Raw genomic sequence first — 20,522 nt, forward strand, 5'->3', positions numbered from 1 at the left:
TCATTTCTCCTTTTTCTCCTTTTAGTTTACGAAAATTTCGACCCAAAAGAAAAAGTTCAAATATACGAATACGCTATACTTCTCAAATATATTCGAATATTTAAATCGTATAGCCAGACGGCTATACTTCTCAATTATTTCCGAATACTAAAATATTATAGCCGCGCGGCTATACTTCTTAAATATCCAATATTTAAACAGTATAGCCGCGCGTCTCAAATATATCCGTATATTTAAATAGTATGACCGCGCAGCTATACTTCTTAAAAATATACGAATATTTAAATAGTTTAGCCGCGCGGCTATCCCCAATTTGTTCTAATATTTAAATATTATAGCCGCGCGGCTATACCTTTTAAAAAATATTCGAATATTTAAATAGAATAGCCGTGCGGCGGAACGTCTTAAATATTCGAAAGTATAGCCGCTCGGCTATACTATTTTGACCTCAAGCCATGCTATCTGTAATCTGTTTCTTCTTTCTTTCTTGTAGTATAGTTACAGATAGCCAAGGCCCAAGGACAAGACTTTGTCTTATTTCTGAACCTCCTGAAGACACAAAAGAAAGCAATTTAGTGGAAGATTTAAAGATTACGGGGGAAAACAAAATGGGGAGTGCCATTCTGATGCTGGAGCTCTTTTTATGCCTCACTGTCTATGCAGCAAGTGAAGAATTCGAATTCTCGTCTGCAAAATCCAGTTCGCACAGGAGAGTGGTAGATGTAAAGGGAGGCCCAGAGTCACTAGTGTGGGTGGTTCAGGTTTCTGATCTCCATTTCAGTGTCCACCATCCTGACAGAGCACTTGACTTCAAGAACATTGTGGGGCCTGCTCTCTCCATGATCAACCCTTCTCTGGTCCTCATCACCGGTGATCTCACAGGTTTTTTTTTTTTTTTTTTTTTCTTTTTACCGTTCCCCTTTGAAAGTATCCCTTTTCTGTTTTGCTGATTTAGCTTCATGTACGTCGAAGATTTCATGTTATGTTTGGATTTTTTTTCCCTCAAGTCAGGATTCAGGATTGTGTTGTATGTAAAAGAGGGATATTTTTCTTTCTCTTTCTCTTTTTTTATTGGATTGGGGAAGTCATAAATAGCTTAGCAACATGAGACTATACTTTATCTTGATATTCTCAAATGTTGATAACTAATTAGTCAAGTCTCACGCTTGAAATGATAATAGAAAGCCCTGTTACGCATTTAGCTTATTCACTAATGGGGCAAGAGATGGATGCAAAGTGTTTGCTGTTTGGAACCATACTTTAATCAATAATCTTCATAGTTATGCTTGGCTTTTCTTCTATAACAATATTAATAGTTTTAGTTTTAATAATCTTATTTTCCTTATCTCCTTCAGATGGAAAAAGCAAGGATTTGTTGACAATGAAGCAAAATGAGGAGGAGTGGGTGGAATACCAGAACGTGATGGAAGATGTGATAAAAAGGAGTGGACTTGACAGGAGTATCTTCTTTGATCTTAGAGGGAATCACGATAACTTTGGCGTACCGGTGCTTGGTGGTTCCTTTGATTTCTTTTCAAAGTACAGCATTAATGGGCAGTTGGGCAGAACTGGGAATGTCAATAGTGTCACACTTCAGGTGAGTTATTCCTTTCAAGAAAATCCCAAACAGTTCTAAAGTTTCAATAACTGAACTTCAAGTTGTGTAACCTAACATTGAGTTGAACTTTAATTGTACATTCCCATTTCCCAATTTTTGACTGCAGATGCTGGCATTCCATTGAGTGTTTGTTAATTCAAAAGCTTTTCATAATTTCCCTAATTTTACACTTTTCTCTCCCTCCAGACTGGTGAGCGGAAGCATCTATTTGTTGGAGTTGATAGCACAATCTCTGTTGGTCTACGAGGTCCCACTAATCTTTTTGGGCATCCAACTGATCAACTATTAGCAGAACTGGATTTGGAGCTCTCACAGTGGGATTCTCAATCAGAAAAACCATTAAGCAAGATTTCCTTTGGGCATTTTCCTCTTTCATTCTCAGCAATCTCATACTCTGGGAAGAGCCTAAAAGATATCTTCCTCAATCATTCAATATCAGCTTATATATGTGGGCATCTGCATACACGGTTTGGTAAAAACTTGAAGCGGCATCATCAGTTTAGTCGTCATTTTTTATCCTTGCAGAAATTTTTCCAGCTAAATGTACACCAATTATCTTTTCATGGTACTGCTAATTGTTCAATTGATGCCCCGGCGGCTAGAGAATTCTGGGAGTGGGAGATGGGTGACTGGAGGAAGAGCAGAGCCATGAGAATTTTGGCCATTGATAGAGGTCATGTTTCGTATGTTGACATTGACTTCATGTCAGGCACCAAAAAGACTATCATATTGCCAACTTTTCCCCTGGACTCACGGTTCATGTCAACATCTTCATCCCATCACAAGTATGAATGTCTTGCTATGGTATCTTACGAGACAATAAGAGCCCTGGTATTTTCTGTTTCTCCAATTGTGTCGGTTATGACTAGGATCTATGACTCAAGACCTGGATATCTCAATCTGGTATTTGAGGCACCCATGAGAAAGCTCGTGGATAACACCTCCAGGGGAGATCTTTATGTTGCTCCATGGAATTATAGAGCCTTTGAGGATCCAATTCCTAATAGATATTGGCTGCAAATAGAAGCAACTGACTTCATGGGCAGATCGACTTCAACTGATTTAAGGCCGTTTTCTATAAATGGTCTTAGTACTATGCTTTCATGGACATGGAAGGAGTTTATGGTCATGGGTTGTCAATGGGCTGCCTTGTATTACCCAATGTTCTGGTGTGCTGTATACTTTATACTCTCCATTCTCCTCATTCCAAAATCTCTCCTCATTTTCTCAATTAGGCATTTCACTTACAAGAATAAGGGCTTCCTAAATGGCATAGGATTTGTTTTACAGGAGCTTTGCAGGGTTCCCTTCACCTGGTTTGGTTTTTTAGGATACTTATTCTACCTTATATTATTCCCCTGGTTTTTTGGGAAAGTTTTCACGGACGGCAAGGATAAAGGATACATGACCTATATGGGGTGGATAGTTAAATCTTTCAATCAAAAGGGAAAACATGAATATGCGGGATCTCCAGATATAATGGTGGTTGTTCTTCAGCATCTCTTCTTCGTGGTTTTTCCTGCTATTTTGCTGACTGGGGCTTTGGCTACTGAAAAACAGATCTCCAGGCAAAACTTTCTCTCACTTACGGGGAAGAAAGAAGATGACTACGATCAAGAGGAAAGGAGTTCTTTATGGTATGATTACCAAGGGAGTAGGAAATCAAATTCCTGTGTTGGAAACCGGTGGATTCGAAAAGTTCTTTTGGTTCTTTGCTTGGCAGTTTGTTGGAAGCATTTTATGGTAAGGTTCCTTTCACCGATCTATTTCTGCTTGAAATACATGTAGTTCGTGGGAACGGGATCGTGGTACATTTTTATCTAAAGTGTTTGACTGTAGTCATTAACCCTCATTGCCCTCTCAAGTTACAGAGGGACCTCTCCAACCCTTGGTGGTAGGCTTAATTGTTAGACCTTTCATGTCCCCTTATATTATTCGAATTGTTAAATCACATCATTTTATTTTGTGAAGTACATATGTGAATACTCATCCCGACTTCTTAAGATGATGGAGGCAAGAAATTGTTTGGAACCTTGCAACCACCATTCTCAAACGTTGCGAGGTCTCCAAACTAAATTTTCTTTCCTCTGTCATCCTGGGTACCGTGTTGGAGAAATGACTACTAGGTAATAAATTGAGATGCATTTTTTGTTTTGTTTTTTGTTTTTATGTAAATGGTTTGCATCATTTTACTCACGTATGTTTTACTTTGGTTTCTTTCTTTCTTTTGTCCTTGGATTACAGAATTGCAGGGCTCTCATCAAAGCATACGAGATGAATCCCATTCTCAATTTTCCAGGATATAGCCTCATGATTCCACTACTGTTGGCTTATACTGTCTACAAAACCAGGAGTATATAATACTATGCACATTGCAGAGTGCAAAATTGGGCTCACATTTCTTCAAGTTGTATCAACATTCCTTGTTGCTGAATAGGACGCATTTCATGCAGGCTTGGGTTCACATGAACAAACAAAACAACAGGAAGATGTGATGCTTTGAGGTCTGCTATGGCAGATAATATTTGAAGTGGGTTTGGATTTGGTGATGAATTGGTTGTGTTGCATTTAAGAAGGCAAAGCAACTCCTAAGAATTAAGAAATTTATGTTGGGAGAGCAGGCAGCCCTAGTCCCCTAGCATGTTAATTGTTACAAGTGGCTGTAGGCTGTACCCCTAATGTGCTGTGGCTTCAATTTACAAAACTGAAGGAAGTTGTGTTTGTTGTGTAATACAATATGGCTCTATGCAGTTGTAGAAGACTTGCAGTCTTTGCATCCATATTGTCAATTTAAACTGGAACTTTTATGATAGTTATTTCAAAAGCATAGTATGATTTGTTTGAAATGCAGAAAGTGGAAAGGAGGCCGAAATCGGTTTGCCGACAATATGCTGCAGCCTGCAGCAACTCAGTGGTTGGTTGGTATCATCTAGTGTTGATATTCCCAGCCTAACCTAGTGGAGTCTGATGGTTCACTTGTGAGCCACTCTGAAAAACCCAAGAAATCCAAATCCATCTCATCTCGGGCACTAAAAATTAAGCTCCAGGAACACAATTGTTACTGATCTATTCTGTAAGTTTGAAGTGACTGTGGGACGCATACATGATCGAACACTCTCTCTCTCTCTCTCTCTCTCTCTCTCTCTCTCCTCGTTTTAGACCTGTATATATTGCAGAAAATTCAAGAGTTTCATCCAGAGCTTCAGAGTCTGGGACCAATGAAGTATGTAAATTTTTTTCCGTTCCTTTCCTGTAATTTAAGGAGTTGATGAGTTGTGAAAACCTGCTTGGAGGGGGGGGGGGGGGGTAGTTGGTTTATATTCACTAAACCTGCAGTATCCTTTCAGGTGTCTGTATCTCGCTACTCATGTCATGAGGAGGTGTTTGTATCTTGATCTCTACAGTTTTATGAGATTTCTTCTCTCTCTCTCTCTCTCCCTTTTGAATTTATTTACATTGAAATAAACTCCTAAATTCTCATAAATAAATAAAAGAAATAAACTCCTAAAACATGAAGACCTAAACACAATCTTGTTTGATATTTAGAATTATCGTACCTTCCACCTTTTCTCTTTCTACTAACTAGCTAGTGGCCAGGCGTGTGTCAATTGGTTTTTCGGTGGTTGTATTTTTTTTTTTCATTTTAAAAATCAAGAAAGAGAAACAGGTGCACACCCCCTTGCATAAGAGTAATCTAATCAAGGAAGCCCTGGATAATTGCCGAACGCTGGTGCAAAGAAAAAGCAGAGTTTTCTCACCCTACTGAAAAAGGAAATTATTGAGAACTGATCAAAGCCAAAAGGGATTTTTCTTTTTCTTTTTTTCCTTTTTGGTATTCAAGATGAGAAAAAGAAAGATAAATTGTACATATTTATTTCATTTGTGCAGGGGCCAATTCAGTTTCTTGTCCCCAACTAGTTTACTCTTACAACCCACTTTAAAGCTTCAAACTTGCTACAAGTTTATCAGCAACTGATACTGACAAGAAAATTACAGATGAAGGCATTTGCATGAATCAAAGACAGCCACCGAAAGCTAGACAAACAGTAGGAACTATATACAGCTCATGTTCCAATAAACAAGACGGGCAGAGTATTCTCCTTCCTCCCACCCTTCTTATTTTCTGCATTGTCCTCGCTCCTATAATTCCAAAGATAAAGTAACCAGTCGAAATTTTTCCCTCCCTAGCAAACCGTTAGGGTGCTTATCCACAGAAACCTGCCAGCCAAAGAGGCAAAACCAAGGCCTCAACATCCAAGTAGGTCAATTTGCATAGGAAAAATCAGTTATCGGCGTTGTTGACACATCTGGCACACCGTAGCCGACTTGACATTTGCAAAGGTGCAGTGTTCACAGGACCAGTGGCCTAAATCATCAATATTTCTACTGGAACTACTTGACCTCGATGTTGTTGCCTTGCCCCTCCCACCTCTTCCCTTGTTGCTTGTGCCTCCCAAATTCTTTGAGCTTGCTGTCCTGCTGCAGGCACCATGGGAGTCCACATCTGATAGACCATTCTCCAGAGCTCGAACTAAATTTTCAAAGTAGTTCCGAGTCACACTGTTTTCATTGAATTTGAACCATAAATCAATAAGTTGAAAAGCTATATCATCCCAAGTCGGTCAACATGTAAAGTAAAAAATATTTGAAAATGAGTTTGATAATCTAAAAAAATAAAAACAAAAAACTCTCTGATACATGACGTTGAGCAAAGGCTTCCGCAAGATCGCACTTGTCAAAGAATAATGTGGGCAATCTGACTTGCCTTGCTTCACTTTACCAAGTTGCCAACAACCCCCACCGCCAAAACCGCACACACACACACACACAAAAATAATAATAACAACAAATAACCACCCTTCCCTTTGACCCAAGCCACTACCTCCCAGCAGTAGTCAACTTATCCAATGAGAAATATAGAAGGTAAAATCTTTAGTTCAAAATAACCTGGTCAATCCAGCAAGTTTTGTGCGGAACTCATTGAAATCTTTCGATGGGTCCTCTTCATTGAGGTAAACTTGTAGCTCCTTTTCTGCACATTGATGAAGTCGTTCCAACCCAGACTCAGCTTCACCTGCAGAAATAGATTAATTAGGATAAATCAACAACAAGCAATGTCTATCTTCAAGCCTGAGAAAATGACATACCTTGCAAGTACTCAAAGAACTGTCTCTTGGCATGTTCATGCTCAGGTAAATAATATCCATAGGCATAAGTCCATTTTAGTACTCGCCTACATTCAACTATCTGTAAATGGAGAAAATCAAATAAGAAGAAGCAATTGGCACTCAGTAGAAAAGTGAACTTGTGGTGTACCTGTAGCCAGGCCTCTGTAATGAACTTCAGCTGTGACTCAGGTTGGCACTGGATGTCGCTCAGCTTCTCAAGCTACATTGACACAAAATCGAAACTATAGATAACTTAAAAAGCAGAATGCCAACTAGTAGGAAAGAAAGGAGAAAATTGTACATTTATTAAATGCACTATCCTACTCATAGGCCCAGGAACACATTCACCATAATTGATAGCCACATCAATCAGCTATACCAGCATCACTAACCAAGAAAGCCCTGATGGTAAAAGGTTTTACTTACATGCACAGTTTGCATCTGCTGCAAGTCTGCAAGTGCTTTTTGCCTGGACTGTAGTGATGGGGAAAAAAAAGGGAATATTTTAGGTTCTAACTTAAAATACTTTAGAAGTCCCACAGATTAAAATGGAAAACATGTATTTAAAATTATACAAGGGGCTAAAGCATTAATTTCTTTTTAACAGGTATATCCATATGTGCAGACGCACCCTTGCAAGATTACTTATTACCAAGGAGTGAAGTGTACGCAAGTCAACCAAAAGCAACAAGACATTTTATAAAAGATAGCCGACTTAAGCAAACTGATCGCATCAAGCACAATGAACGGTTTGTCAACAGATTTGTCGCCTATCTTTCATAATGAGGACCACAACATAAATGAAAACATAATAAAAAATTAAAAAATAATTGTCTTCTGCACAAGCGCCACAGAGAAACATTATGTATAATTATTTACTACAAAGGTAAAATATAGCTAAATAAGTTAAGCACAACCTAAATGACTTCATTTAGAAAGATGCCATTTAGATAATTAACAAACATTACAAACATGAGCAAACATGGAACTTCTTTCAAGCACAACGACAAGAACTGAATCAGTTTTACTATATTTTTGACAAACTTGTACATACCGATTGATTGGTTGCCCATCTTTCATAATAATGAGTGTACCTCTCTAGAGAGTTCTTGGCCATCTCTCTTCGTTTCTCTGTCTCATCATACTGTAAATAACAATAAAATAATAATTATATAACATAGTAGCTTGAGAAAATAATCAACCATCAAAATAGAGATGGAAACTACATTAACATACCACTCCCTCCTGCTTTGCTGTCTCATAACGATTACATGCATAAAATCCACCTGTCCTTTCACCATGATCCGACCATGCACCGAGGCAAAGCCTGAAATCATTTACAACTTGTATCAAAATGTTCCAGAAAGATTTTTTTGTTGGGGGGCGGGGTTGGGGTTGTGTGGGTTTGAGCAGATATTGTTCACACAAGATGCATGACAACATGAAATCCAGCTTTGACAAAACAAGTTATGACTACCTAAAAGACTAGAAACAAACGTAAAGGTAATAAATCACATTTCATTATGATGCACAAGAAATCAAAAACAACAGGTAGTATAGCTAAAAAGCTTACCAGCAAAACTCAAATTTACAAGGTGGTGTGCAAGTGATATGCATACAGCCTTGGTTTTTCTCAATTGGTCGCTTGCACTTTGGGCACGGCTTAGAATTAGCCAATATCCTGAAATCCATCAACATTTTAACTTAGCATTTTTGGCCTAAAATCAATACAGGCAACAAAACATTTTGTGAGCCGCTGTTTATTATAATGTATTTAAGGCATTTACACGACTGTAAATAACCAAACCTATGATGGCATGTGCACAAGAGAGACATAGGCCCCTTAAGATTTTAAAGTTCTTGGGAATGGATACATGTACATATACATATACATGAAGTATTTGTGACATCATGCAAAACAAGGGGAATCTAGAAGATTAGTCTTCTTTCAATCCATCCCTGTTGTAACCCAGGATACCCATCTCTCTTTGTGGTTATACCCTTCAAAATATTTGTAATAGGAACTGAAATATAAGCACGACTTTGTCCTTATTATAAGCTTAACGAACCAAACGTTGAGATATTTTACTCTCTTCAATATTTTGGGAATCATCTAGAACTTAGTTCCCAACTAATAAAGTCCACGTTAAGGTGACCATTCCACACCAACTTTTGTACCGCATATTTGTGTACTGTCTAGCTAATAAGATTTTTATGCTGTAATATGATCAAAAGGCATATCCATGTGGGCAAGGGTAGAAAGGCCACACAATTATCAAGGCGGGTACTGGGCCATGCTTTCACCACACACCACTTTACATCAGTACATAGATTATTGTCCCATCATCCTATGGCCCAAGGAGGAGTCCAATGTTCAAATGTGATCACTGTTCTCAAACTTTATAAGTTTATTTTGTCACCAATCACTAACATATTGCATACCAATTCATATTTTCAGATTCGGCACTATTCTTTAATATCCATTTTGCCACAGTACCGCAATCAACCGGACGGTGAGCTTCCTCAGTACACTGCAAGGTAAAATTCATATGATGTAAATGCCATGAGCACCAATGAAGCAAGGATAGTCCAAAATTTTCAAACACGAGTATCCAAGTAATTTTCCTTTTCGATAAAAGAAAAGGGGATCCAAGGATAATTTTCAAAAGTTACATGGTTGTTTCTTCTTTTCTTTTTTTGAACAAAAATTTTATACATATCCAAGTGCAATTCTAAAATATTTAAGGGGTGATATGAAAACCAAACAAAGCATAAAATAAGAATAGGAAGGAAGAACATATATATGTGTGTGTGTGTGTGTGTGTGTGTGTGTGCGTGTTATTTTAACAACACATCCTGTGTCCCGTACATACATGCACAGATATGCAGTTCCCTTCAAAATTTACATTCAGTAAAGATAAACACTATCTGTGAAGAATATGAAGCAACTCACATTCCAGCAAAAGCTATATGAACAGCGGCAGGTAACATCATAGCTTCCACCACCAACAATGAAATCTATAGCAAAATCACAGCCAGGAGCAGGACACCATTTGGTCTACAAAGAAACAGCATGAACAACAAGAGTCAGCAAAACGTTGAAATTAAGGCTTGTTAAAAGAATACTCCAATGCAAACTATAAGTTTGGAATTACAGGACAATCAAAAGGTTTGGTATCTAGTAGTTGAGTCAGTAATGGTGTTTTATATTGAAAAAATAATAATAACCATAGAACTCCAGCTGGGTTTTTAATCAGCAATAAAGCAATCTTTTATCAACTCAATTAAGGCTAATTGGTCAACTTGCCAACAACAGTTGTCGTAAATAATTAAACATTTTTGCATTTTTTGGGAGAAGAAAAACACTTGTCAAAGTTCCAACTTAAAGATTACCTTCCTATTGTCTTCAACATAAGATCTAATAAAGTAGCGAGAATATTTCTCCTTGTCTTCAGCGGAAGCCAAAGCATTAATCATATCTTGGCAAACAACGGCACCACAAGATGGATCCGGACAGCGCAACATCAAACAGCCAGGGCCATCATTAATGGCTGTGCTAATATAACCTTGAAGGGAATAAGCAAATGATAAAAGAATGTAAGATCAAACTCAAAACTCACTTGGATACGCAATAACAAAATGAAGAAAGATAGAAAGTTCAAAAATTCAAAAAATTAAATTCCGGGATATAAAATGACAGACGTAAAACCACATATAAAACTTGTCTCAGTAGTAAGTAGAAGAAAATAGAGCTATAATACAAATAATGTAACTTTGCACTATTGACATCCATATTATGTATACATACATAATTTATATATAATATAGCTCCTACAAAATACTGTTTATTATGGGAAAATAATAATATTTTGACAACAAAAGACCCACTAAATTATGACAAGAAGAGAGGTCATTTGCCACCAGTCTTTCCTTTTAAGGGCGGCCATAGTAATGCCATTGACACTGACCTTGAACAAATAGGTGAGGTGCACATGTATGGAGGACTCTTGAGACAACAGTTTGACCAAATTACAGACATTTTTCTTATACAACATTCATCCCTGGTAATAATAGAAATGTGAAAAAATCATGCAACACTGTACTGAAAGTTCAGATTTCCCATGGAAGAAAAACGAACACTATGAAAGTTGTACCAAACCTGCCCAGCATGAGGAACAAAAAGGATGGCCACAAGCTGCAGCATGCATCTTATCACGAGGATAGGTTTCAAAACAAATCCCACAGTTATGCTGTCAAAAAACAACATGTTATAAAAATATTTTAGTAATATATTCCTGTTTGGAGCATTAAAACACCCAAAAAAAGTAGTCAACATGCCCAACTATCAAGCAAAAAATGCTAGAACTTGATGAGATCCTAAAGCATAGGCTGTTTACTTCTTGAGCATTAGGGTAATCCACAACTGGTTTCTCCGGTAAGCCAACAGCCCTGCGAACCTTTTCTTCATCTGCAAACCACTCATCATGTACTTTACTGACACTCCTGTGAGTACAAAGGAAGTATAGATTCTTACAAATAACGCACCATAGCATAAAGCTTATCAAATAAATGCATGGTAAACAAATTGGGTAAGGTCTGATGGAAATGATCTGACAAACTAAATTTAGTTCGCAGTAACCCAGATATCCAGCACTAAAAGTAAAGGCAGTCCATTTGGACAGAAAAATGTAAAGCTAAATAAAAAATACACCAGACTGGAGACAGCATTTTACCAACTATAGTAGCGGAGCAGTATGCTAGCTGAAACCTTTGAAATGGAAAGCACTGTAGATATCCTCATAATATCCTCCTCTTGATGCTGATGAATGTCAGCTTCTGTCAAAACGGTGTAGTTTTGCTGCAACAAGAAAGCAAAGAAATTACAACAACAATAATAGACCAAAGCCAAACTGATAAACTTATTTTGGGTGTATAGACAAGCATCAAAGCGTGTTTGAGTAAGTCAATAGAGTTAAAACAGTCAAATATATATATATATATATATATATTCATTCTTATTTTCTGTCTCCACACACACTCATCCAAAAGTCGTAACATTAAGATGCATACATAGTCTTAGTAAACAATGATATATAATGGAATTACAAAAAAGAAAAAGGAAAGCAAGGAAATCACAACAAAATAAAGTTCTTTCAGAATACGCAAAACTTGGAATCCCCATGGAGAAAACCACTAACAAACACAATTTACCATGCCTGCAAGGCTCAATTAGTATGTATCTATAACTGACAAAATTTTCTCATCTTTAGACTCAACAATAAGTCGAAGTCATCGCATAATGCAATATGGCTCAGATTTCCAATATCTACTTTTCCAGAGCCAAGTGTTTCAAAAGACGGGCTACGACGTGTTCAATGGAACAATGAACAACCTTTAAAAGGAGTCACAAAGGTGACAATTAAATAAATACCAAATTGCTTCTAAACAGAATTGAAATTATCAACCAACAAAAGACTAAGACTATAATAAATCAAGAGACAATAAGTAAAAACCAAACAGAAATAATTAAACCATAACCCATGTAAATCACTTTTTTGTTAAGAATATCAGCACCTATGCAAATCCTTCCTTTGTTACACTAGCCAAATTAACCCAAATGTCAAAATCAAGAACGATTAACATTATCCCATCAAACTAATCTCAAAATTATAGCAGAATTAACATTACCATGATATAAGCAAAGGCTCAGATTTTTTATAACCTCCACTAAACCAAATATCAAGATCAAACGCGATAAACATTAGCACAATACACAAACTAAATTCACATTTCTGATAAATCAATAAAACCAAACCTAAGATCAAAATCAGCAGCATTAACATTACCGCAACACGGGGAAAAAGTAAGAAAATTTGTCATCAAACCCAACACCAAAATTAAGCGAAATCAACATTTCACAACTAAAAAGGCTCGACTTTCACAACCCAGAATCAGAATGAAGAAAATTCAGATAACCAAAATCATTTTATAGAAACTAGAATAAGAAAATAAAAGAGCTGAAACTGTCATAATTAAAAATAAAATAAGCAGAAAGCCACCTGGTATCGATGTGAGGCGACATCATTGGAATCGTCGGAGTCGTTGTCGATGAACTCGTAATCGGCAACTCCAGCTTCGTCGCTGTCCATAGCGGCGGCTGCGTCGTCGTCGCCGCCACTATAGAAATCCTCGTCATTGTCGTCGTCATCATTGGCGTCGAGCATGTCGAACTCGTCGTCTGATTCCATTTCGTGGGTTTTCTGGTGAAGAGGATCAAAACCCTAATTGGGAACCAATCCTAATTGCATTGAACTAAAGAGGGCTGAGGTTGGGATTGGAGGAAAGAGAGAAATAGAGGGAGTGGCAAGTACGTAAATTAGAGGAGGAGGGAAGATTCTGAGGAAATGGAGAGAGGAAGAAAGAGAGGAAAATGTTGCTTTTCATGATGACTGAGATGGGGGGTAGGGTATTCGATCAAAAAACAAAAGATGGGGGGTAGGGGAAGAAATAAATGTGAATAGGAAGAAAAAAAAATTTGGGTTCGAAAAATGGGCCGCCCTAGGCGCTAGGCGGGATTTAGGTGGGTCTGGGCGGGTCGGGTTCCCTTTTTTGTAGATTTTTTTTCCCTTACTTCAAAGAAAACCTAGGTTTTCCACGACCCCTCACTCATTAGAAAAACTTGTATGAAACAAAAATAGCAATGTTTTGCTATTTCTGGTTAATTACAGTTTGTTATGTGAAAAAGTTATCACATGTGGCATATCATAATTGGTCTAGAATAGCAAAATAGTGTTATCCCCATTTCATATAAGTGTTTCTCCTCACCCACCCACCACGACCTGCGACCCTCTCTCTCTCTAATTATCTATGCCTTTTTTTTTATATATCCTTTTATTTTACATGATTTTGGTTTAAATTTATAATTTATAATACAAAATATTTATTTTTTATTTAAAAAAAAGGCATAGACACCCGTTTAGACCTCGATTACTCCTCTAGGCGCTAGGCCCTGTCTCCCACCTACCACTTAACGATTTTTCGAACATTGCACTATCCGAATAAGAAAATATGTTTTTTCTTTATTGATATAAAAGTTTTACTGGAATTGAATGTTTTTTCTTATGTAATAGTACGTTTTCTTTAAAAACCATCCATGGTAGTTATAAAAAAACATATATATATATATAAAAGGAACTATTACCTTCTTTTTTATCTTTTTTCCTAATCATTGTAATGGAACTTTTGTTTATGTACTCTGTATTGAAGACGAATCCAATATCATTCATTCAACTAAAAAAAAGAGAAGAAAAAAAAACATGATCTCAATCAACGATGTGACATGTCTATATTATATGTCACATCAATTAAATGAATGAAGTGTATTTTAATAAATAAAATTAGAAAAAAAGAAACTATTATTTTACATGATATGGTGTACATATCACCGTCATGTGATATAAAAATGTGGTAAGACTAGTATTATTCTTTGGGTGAAATAGTGGATCGGGCTCCTTCTCCTCCACTAGGCATGGTTATCAAATGAGGAATTGTCTCTTTTGGAAGACAAAAAGCCTCAAACAGAATGAACATCACATATTCCGCTATCGATTTGTATGGAATCTAATAAATAATATTATAATAAAATACTATTTTCAATTTTCACAACTTAGACAAATAACAGGCTCCACTAGGGTTAGACCGAGAGATTTTTGGGACATGAAATGAACAACACACCTCCTTAGCTAGCTCTACCTATCCAAGCGCAATAGCCAGTCACACAGAAGAAAGAGAAGGAAAAAAAGAAATTCAGAGATACGGATGGCTGCAGCTATGTGCTGGTCTGGTTGCCAAGAAGAAGATGCAGGAATACATTAGCAACAAGTTTAACAATTGCATAGAGATCTCAAGGGCATAACTTTTATTTATTAATGTACTCTGTTTCTTTTTGTTTCAAAAACCTACATCCATAAAAAAATTACATGGACATTAATAATATAAAAGTTATGACTGGCAGAGACAAATAATGAGAGATGCGCCCAAGATTGATTTTAGGGGTAACATAATAATCATACAGTTGTAGCCTTGAGAGACAAAAAGTCTGAAATCTTGTTCGTGTAAAAATCTGGTTGTACGGAGTTGTTAGGACTCTGAAGCACTGATAAAGTGGTGACACCTATTAGACAGAAACGAAAAGCCTTAATTAGCTCAAATACATCACAAACTCAAGAAAACTTGGGCCAAAAATGCAGACTTTAGTTTAGTTACCTGAGAGAACAAGAAGAGTTTTGCAACCACCATTTTGTCCAAACAGAATATCAGTATCTAATCTGTCCCCAACCATGCAAATCTGTGACTTCAGGATGCCAAATCTGTCATTGATTAAATTCAACTGACTAATATCAGCAATTATATGACCAATATGTTTTCATCAGATCCATTTAAGTTCACTTCTTTAAGATGTCAAGTGTTCTGCGACTTAATACATGTCAGCTACTAATTAGAATGCAAAATTACATCACGAAAATTGTACATTCTACAAAAATTGCATTCTTGTATTTACAAAATCATTGATGTTTACCTCATTGGTCAAAGTTGTCTTTTAGCCTTTTAGCCTTTACAACAGATGATATAATCTAGATGGCTGCTAAGCATAGTGAGTGATTAAAAAGATGAGTCAATGATGAAACTCCTCTAATGTTTGTCAGAAAACCAAATAGAGCAATTTGATTTCAATAACTAAAGAATTAATCTACAGTATTATAAAAGAAAATAATGTAAGACACCATTGATCTCTCTCTCTCTCTCTCTCTCTCTCTCTGAGAGTAAATGTGCGGGCACACACACACTTGCGTACTCCGTGCACAGTTTAATTTCATTTTTGCAAGTCTTGGATGGACTAACACTACAATTTGTTAGCACTTCAATGGTTTCGTTATCACAAGTAGTCTTGTGCTTACAAAGCAAATCAATCGCTGTCTTCATTCATCAGCATTAGTAGGTGCATTATGTGTCTTACAATGCAATACTCATTTATATCTCTTATAATGCATCTCGAATTATAGATATTGTGGTACATATAATACTTGGTACACACAGGTTATATATCTCTTATAAAGCAAATATAAGGCGCATTATATGTATCACACTATATGATATCCACATTAAGAGAATGCCTTGGTGTCTTATATAACATAAAAACTCTTATCAGAATATGGTCTTTCAAGATAACAGCACTCATGTTACTTAAGAATTAAGATAAAACAAAGAAGAACGATAAATAAAGCATTTGACTTACTCATTTGCTAAGTAGTCCATCATAAATGTTGAGGGTTTTCCCACAACCAGCGGCTCACGTTGAGTAGATCCACGGATAGCGCCAACCATAGAACCACCACCTGAAGTTGAGTATAAATTATAGTAGCTATTGAGAGAAAATTATAGTAGCTTCATCAGTTCGGTAACAACCTGTTTCGCTAGGTATTTTCAGGTCCAGAAATTCAAAATTTCCCAGTCAACCTTAGAAGTTTAGGTCTCATATAATCAAGTCATTTGGAACCACTAACCCATGCATCAGTAAATGCAACATAGATAATCTGATTCAGTATTTTGATTATTAATTCTAATAAGTTTTTATTTTATTTTAATAAGATTGAATAAAAGGTGGCCATTTTCACAATCCTATCTCCTCTCCCTTATTTTATGCTTTGATATATTGAACAGAAACAAGAAGATGAAAGCATAAATAAATGTGAGTGCCAAGTGTACAAATAGGAGTGTGAAAATCACCACCCCTAACAAATGACTTTTGAATTTTAAACAAAACCCAATTAGGAAAATCTTTACATGTTTTACAGCATAATGCAGTTGAAAATAATCTAATTAAAACATCAAGTGCAACAAGAGAGGAAGGAAATGAACCTTACCTGCCCATTCCTGAGCATCTGTGAGATGAGTGACAGCATCACGATTTGTTGCAATGAAAAGACATCCAGGGTTTTCACGTATACAAAGTGTCCCATACCTTCCATCACATAAACATTGATTTATGATAATTGCCACCAGAGAAGACCAAATGCAATACATGTAACAAGTGCACTGCATATATAATAAGACCATAATGTTTATACGGTTTTGGCACTTGGTATAGTAACATGTATATTACCTTCCATTTAACACTTTGTAACACAATGTTTGCATATACACCCGAATTTGAGCACAAGTACAGTCCATAGAAAAATAAATAAAAATATATAGTGAATTGTGGCAGTTATGTGGCATCTCTTTTTCAATCCAAACCTTCAGATGTTTAAATATTAAACTGAAGCCCTAATAATTTCTGAGGCAAGAAGAATCTAAAACAGAAGGTACTTGAAGCAGCAGTGATTCTTCAAATTTTAATTATAAAGGAAAGTACAGTACCTTGCAACAGAAATAATTTGCAGTGTGTTCAACACACATGCATTGACATAAACAAGAATCACCATAACTTACTGAATTTTGTAGTAGTTGAAATTTCGGTCAAACCCAACCACAACAGCTCCAACCTAGAAGACAAAGAACAAACAGATCTAGCAATATTAAAAGTTGATGTTTTTTTTTTCTTTTTTTAAGAAGAAGAAAGAAAGAAAGAACCTCACATGCGTATGGTCAGTTTAAGGTTCCAAAAAGGAATGCAAAAGCTCTATTGAGAGAAAGTTCTACTTTTATTTCTATCGGTACAACCCCAATAATAAACAAAGTTGTATGAAGCAAGAAAGGACAGAAGTATACATTCTCATCATGCTCCATCAGAAATCCAGGCTTCAGATCTATCTTCTTCCCACCGTCTTCCTGTAAGAAAAGGAAAGCATATTAAAAAATACTTCTCATCACGTGTAATATAACAGGGGCATATTAATGAAAAAAAAGAATTGTAAACAACTTTAGCCCGGTCCATCCCTCAAACTACTAATTATAAACAATTGTAACTACCTAACTTTTCCTGATAGTTTAGGGCCTTAGGCACACGAACACACAGATGCATGCACACACAAAAAGATGATGTTTTCAAAAAAATTATTGTTTGGTTGGGGGAGAGAAAACAATTAGATTTTCTGGAGCAAACTGCATGGTCCCGGGAGAGGGGCAGGCAGGCTATCCTCCTTTACTTCATCCACTACCTTAACATTCATACTATATAATTACCAGAGCAACTTTCAGTTTCCAAATATTTACTTTTACATCCAAGGAAGATGTAGACCTCATTATGTCTCTCTAGAAACAATTTGCTATGTAGAAGGATATGTACATATTATGGATAGAGTGCCTGAAGATCTTTTAAACTATAGGTAAGCTTTTAAGCTTTATCCTAAATTTAAAATGAAACTGAAGATACAAATGCAAGGGAAATAATGACACCAAGTTTTGTGCAATGCTCTTGTTAGCCAAATGAATAACATGTCATTCGATTTCACAGACTAGGATATAAAATAGAAAAAGTACAAGTAACATCATCATGTACTGAAACTTGTATGATTTCGGACTCATACTTACTGGTCCACCAAGATATTGATATCCAGCAAGCTCGAGCTCCTTCAAGATACCTTCCTCACCAATCACATAAACCTATAAAAGGCTCGATCATCAATCAATTATCATCTAAATTCATGATTAACATGCACCCGTTAATTCATTTAGTGCTAATCATGAGGTACCAAATGCAAACCATTCCCCTTCTACGAAAATCGCACTTTTAGGCAAAGGGAATTGAAACAAAATTTTCAGCTTTCATTTTATTTTTACCAACCAGGCGCACAGTTACCTTTTTATCTTTAGGGAAATTAATGGACTTCAAATAGGCAGCAGCAGCAAAAGATGATGCAAAAATTTCCTCCTGCAATTTTTGAAGTGTGATTAGAATGACTGACGTGCTGAAATCTGTGAACATGGAAAGAAAAAAGTGGAACACTGTCAGACTGACCTCATTGACATTCAGACCAAGTGTCTCGAACTTTTTACCATATTGCTTCCGAGACTTTGTTGAGTTGTTGGTAACGAAAACTAATCTTTTGCCCTGAAGGAAAAGACAATATGCAAGTGGTTTGAGGCCACATAACAATGCTTGTCTCTTAAAATTATGTCCCTGTCTTTTTGCTGACAAAGAAGAGAAAATTATGCTACATTTGGATCCAAGAGTAAGTGTAAAGAAATAGTTAAATATAATGTATGAAGTAGAATGATTTTGCTTGTCAATGAATGTGTACAAAACTAGTACAAATACATGACCGCATTCACACAGAGACCTTAGACCGTAGCAGATCAAGAGTTTCTGGCACGCCATCTATGAGCTTATCTCCTTTCCATATAACTCCTGCAGTTGTTTGGTGATGAGTTCAAACATTAGTAATGGAGCATTACATCCAAAACATAATGAACATTACAAGATTGTCTGAGACATTATTCAAATTTTAATGGAACATGATTGAGTAATCCTAGTTCCCCCTCAAATTTATGTCACCCAATTAGCAATATTTATAAATTGGGTAAGCAACATCCCACAAACACGACACTTTGTTCTGAATATATTGAATTTTCCTTTAAAGAGGTAACTATACAAAATGAATATCAGATTCAGATAAATGCACAGGAAAACAAATCAATACAATTGCGTTTCATATTTTAAGACCCTAAGCCTAACAGATAGATTAAGATCACCACGCAGGAAGCACCTTATCTCAAACATTAACCAACAAAATTATCACCTCTAAACAAACAAAAAACAAAAAAACAAAAAAAAAATGCACATACGGTTAGTACTTGACACTCAGTTTTTTGGAGTTACTTGAAACGATGACACTTTCAGGCCTCCGATATCAAATTTAATCAATATCAATCTAAGTAGAAAATAACGAGTTTGGAGTTGAAGGACGAGGTGGGCAGGGCTCACCATCGCAGTCGAAGATGAAAGTCTGGACAGAGTCTATGAGCTCATCAGCATTCGTAAGGGGCTGCGCTGATGCCCTGGTTGTGAACCTCTCCATTCTTGACTTTGTATACTTACTGTTGTTGCTGGTGTTCCATGCGAAGCTCGCAAAGTTGGAGTTGGATGATACAATTACAGGGTTTGAAGCAGTGTAGGAGAGATTGTTGTTGAGCCCCAACAATCGAGAATAGTTTGATTTTGATGGGTTTGCAGAACCAGCAGAGACTGAAAGAGAAGCTGCTATGGCTGTTGTTCTGCTCAGCATCTCTCCTTGTTTCTTCTTTCGTTATTACAGAAGAGAGAGAAATATAGAAAAAATAAATAACAAAAGCTTCTTTCTTAGGTGTTGGTCGTTTGAAGCCGTTAGCTCGCTTTTACCTTTGAAGGAGTTGTTTGTCGCCGCGTGGTGGTTTGGGTGGCTGAGCTTGCATTCAATCCGACTGGATGACACTTGTGCCTTCATTTTTTTCTTTTCTTTTCTTTTTTTGGGTTATGGCTTTTCCACCTTCAGCATGTTATGTTGAGCTGCGCTGAGACTAGTTGCAATTTTTTAAGGGAAAAAGTACACACAAGAAAAAAGTGTTTTGCTTCGATGTCAATTTTGTGTGTCGTGTGTTTTGGGGTTGGCTGCAATATGGAGCATTTTTCAGCCCAAAAATAATAAGGGCCAAGGGGTTGCGAGCCCCATCCATGTATAGGATTTGATGTAAGCCCGTTAAAGAAATGTGAGAAGGCCCTTGTCATCTGATCCGAAGTGGGCCTTGTGTAGTGATCA

The 20,522-nt window shown here is 36.6% G+C and overlaps 3 protein-coding genes across 5 annotated transcripts; 1 reads left to right on the top strand and 2 right to left on the bottom strand.

Annotated features, from left to right (window-relative positions):
* The first annotated feature begins 493 nt into the window (after positions 1-493).
* Positions 494-4,445, top strand: LOC103318822 (Calcineurin-like metallo-phosphoesterase superfamily protein). 2 transcript variants are annotated; one of them, XM_089047145.1, is made up of 5 exons: positions 494-882; positions 1,356-1,597; positions 1,805-3,361; positions 3,590-3,744; positions 3,863-4,445. In XM_089047145.1, the coding sequence occupies exons 1-5, from the start codon at positions 609-611 to the stop codon at positions 3,894-3,896; spliced, it is 2,262 nt and encodes a 753-aa protein (XP_088903271.1). In that variant the 5' UTR covers positions 494-608; the 3' UTR covers positions 3,897-4,445. The 2 variants fall into 2 exon arrangements, with proteins under 2 accessions (XP_088903271.1, XP_008218484.2); XM_008220262.3 differs by lacking the exon at positions 3,590-3,744 and having other exon boundaries at positions 497-882.
* Positions 4,446-5,469: 1,024 nt separating this feature from the next.
* Positions 5,470-13,273, bottom strand: ARI8 (IBR domain-containing protein). Its single transcript, XM_089047217.1, has 15 exons — positions 12,846-13,273; positions 11,520-11,644; positions 11,184-11,289; positions 10,946-11,036; positions 10,180-10,352; positions 9,740-9,844; positions 9,229-9,317; positions 8,360-8,467; positions 8,023-8,113; positions 7,841-7,930; positions 7,213-7,260; positions 6,935-7,006; positions 6,766-6,865; positions 6,566-6,692; positions 5,470-6,178 (listed from the first exon to the last, which is right to left on the bottom strand). Exons 1-15 carry the CDS (start codon positions 13,032-13,034, stop codon positions 5,905-5,907), a joined length of 1,788 nt encoding a protein of 595 aa, XP_088903343.1. The 5' UTR covers positions 13,035-13,273; the 3' UTR covers positions 5,470-5,904.
* A 1,410-nt stretch (positions 13,274-14,683) lies between these two features.
* Positions 14,684-20,284, bottom strand: LOC103318825 (phosphoglycolate phosphatase 1A, chloroplastic-like). 2 transcript variants are annotated; one of them, XM_008220264.3, is made up of 11 exons: positions 19,712-20,284; positions 19,068-19,135; positions 18,746-18,838; positions 18,587-18,658; positions 18,319-18,390; positions 17,557-17,616; positions 17,278-17,330; positions 16,710-16,807; positions 16,082-16,181; positions 15,052-15,155; positions 14,684-14,959 (listed from the first exon to the last, which is right to left on the bottom strand). In XM_008220264.3, the coding sequence occupies exons 1-11, from the start codon at positions 20,010-20,012 to the stop codon at positions 14,853-14,855; spliced, it is 1,128 nt and encodes a 375-aa protein (XP_008218486.1). In that variant the 5' UTR covers positions 20,013-20,284; the 3' UTR covers positions 14,684-14,852. The 2 variants fall into 2 exon arrangements, with proteins under 2 accessions (XP_008218486.1, XP_088903437.1); XM_089047311.1 differs by having other exon boundaries at positions 18,746-18,907; positions 19,712-20,276.
* Between the last annotated feature and the right edge of the window lie 238 nt (positions 20,285-20,522).

The sequence above is a fragment of the Prunus mume genome, linkage group LG1 (assembly GCF_029339155.1).
Source record: "Prunus mume cultivar Tortuosa linkage group LG1, ASM2933915v1, whole genome shotgun sequence".
NCBI classification, from domain to species: domain Eukaryota; kingdom Viridiplantae; phylum Streptophyta; class Magnoliopsida; order Rosales; family Rosaceae; genus Prunus; species Prunus mume.

What these genes read in the sequence shown, in the direction of transcription:
- LOC103318822 (XM_089047145.1), top strand. Translation starts at nt 609, where the DNA reads ATGGGGAGTGCCATTCTGATGCTGGAGCTCTTTTTATGCCTCACTGTC. An exon ending in CATCACCGGTGATCTCACAG is followed by an intron (nt 883 to 1,355) that starts GTTTTTTTTTTT and finishes TATCTCCTTCAG; the next exon opens with ATGGAAAAAGCAAGGATTTG. An exon ending in GTTGGAGAAATGACTACTAG is followed by an intron (nt 3,745 to 3,862) that starts GTAATAAATTGA and finishes CTTGGATTACAG; the next exon opens with AATTGCAGGGCTCTCATCAA.
- ARI8 (XM_089047217.1), bottom strand. Translation starts at nt 13,034, where the DNA reads ATGGAATCAGACGACGAGTTCGACATGCTCGACGCCAATGATGACGAC. An exon ending in CTGCTCCGCTACTATAGTTG is followed by an intron (nt 11,290 to 11,519) that starts GTAAAATGCTGT and finishes TTGTACTCACAG; the next exon opens with GAGTGTCAGTAAAGTACATG. An exon ending in AGCAGATGCAAACTGTGCAT is followed by an intron (nt 7,007 to 7,212) that starts GTAAGTAAAACC and finishes GTGTCAATGTAG; the next exon opens with CTTGAGAAGCTGAGCGACAT.
- LOC103318825 (XM_089047311.1), bottom strand. Translation starts at nt 20,012, where the DNA reads ATGCTGAGCAGAACAACAGCCATAGCAGCTTCTCTTTCAGTCTCTGCT. An exon ending in AGATGCTCAGGAATGGGCAG is followed by an intron (nt 16,182 to 16,709) that starts GTAAGGTTCATT and finishes ACTCAACTTCAG; the next exon opens with GTGGTGGTTCTATGGTTGGC. An exon ending in ATGGACTACTTAGCAAATGA is followed by an intron (nt 15,156 to 16,081) that starts GTAAGTCAAATG and finishes AATCAATGACAG; the next exon opens with ATTTGGCATCCTGAAGTCAC.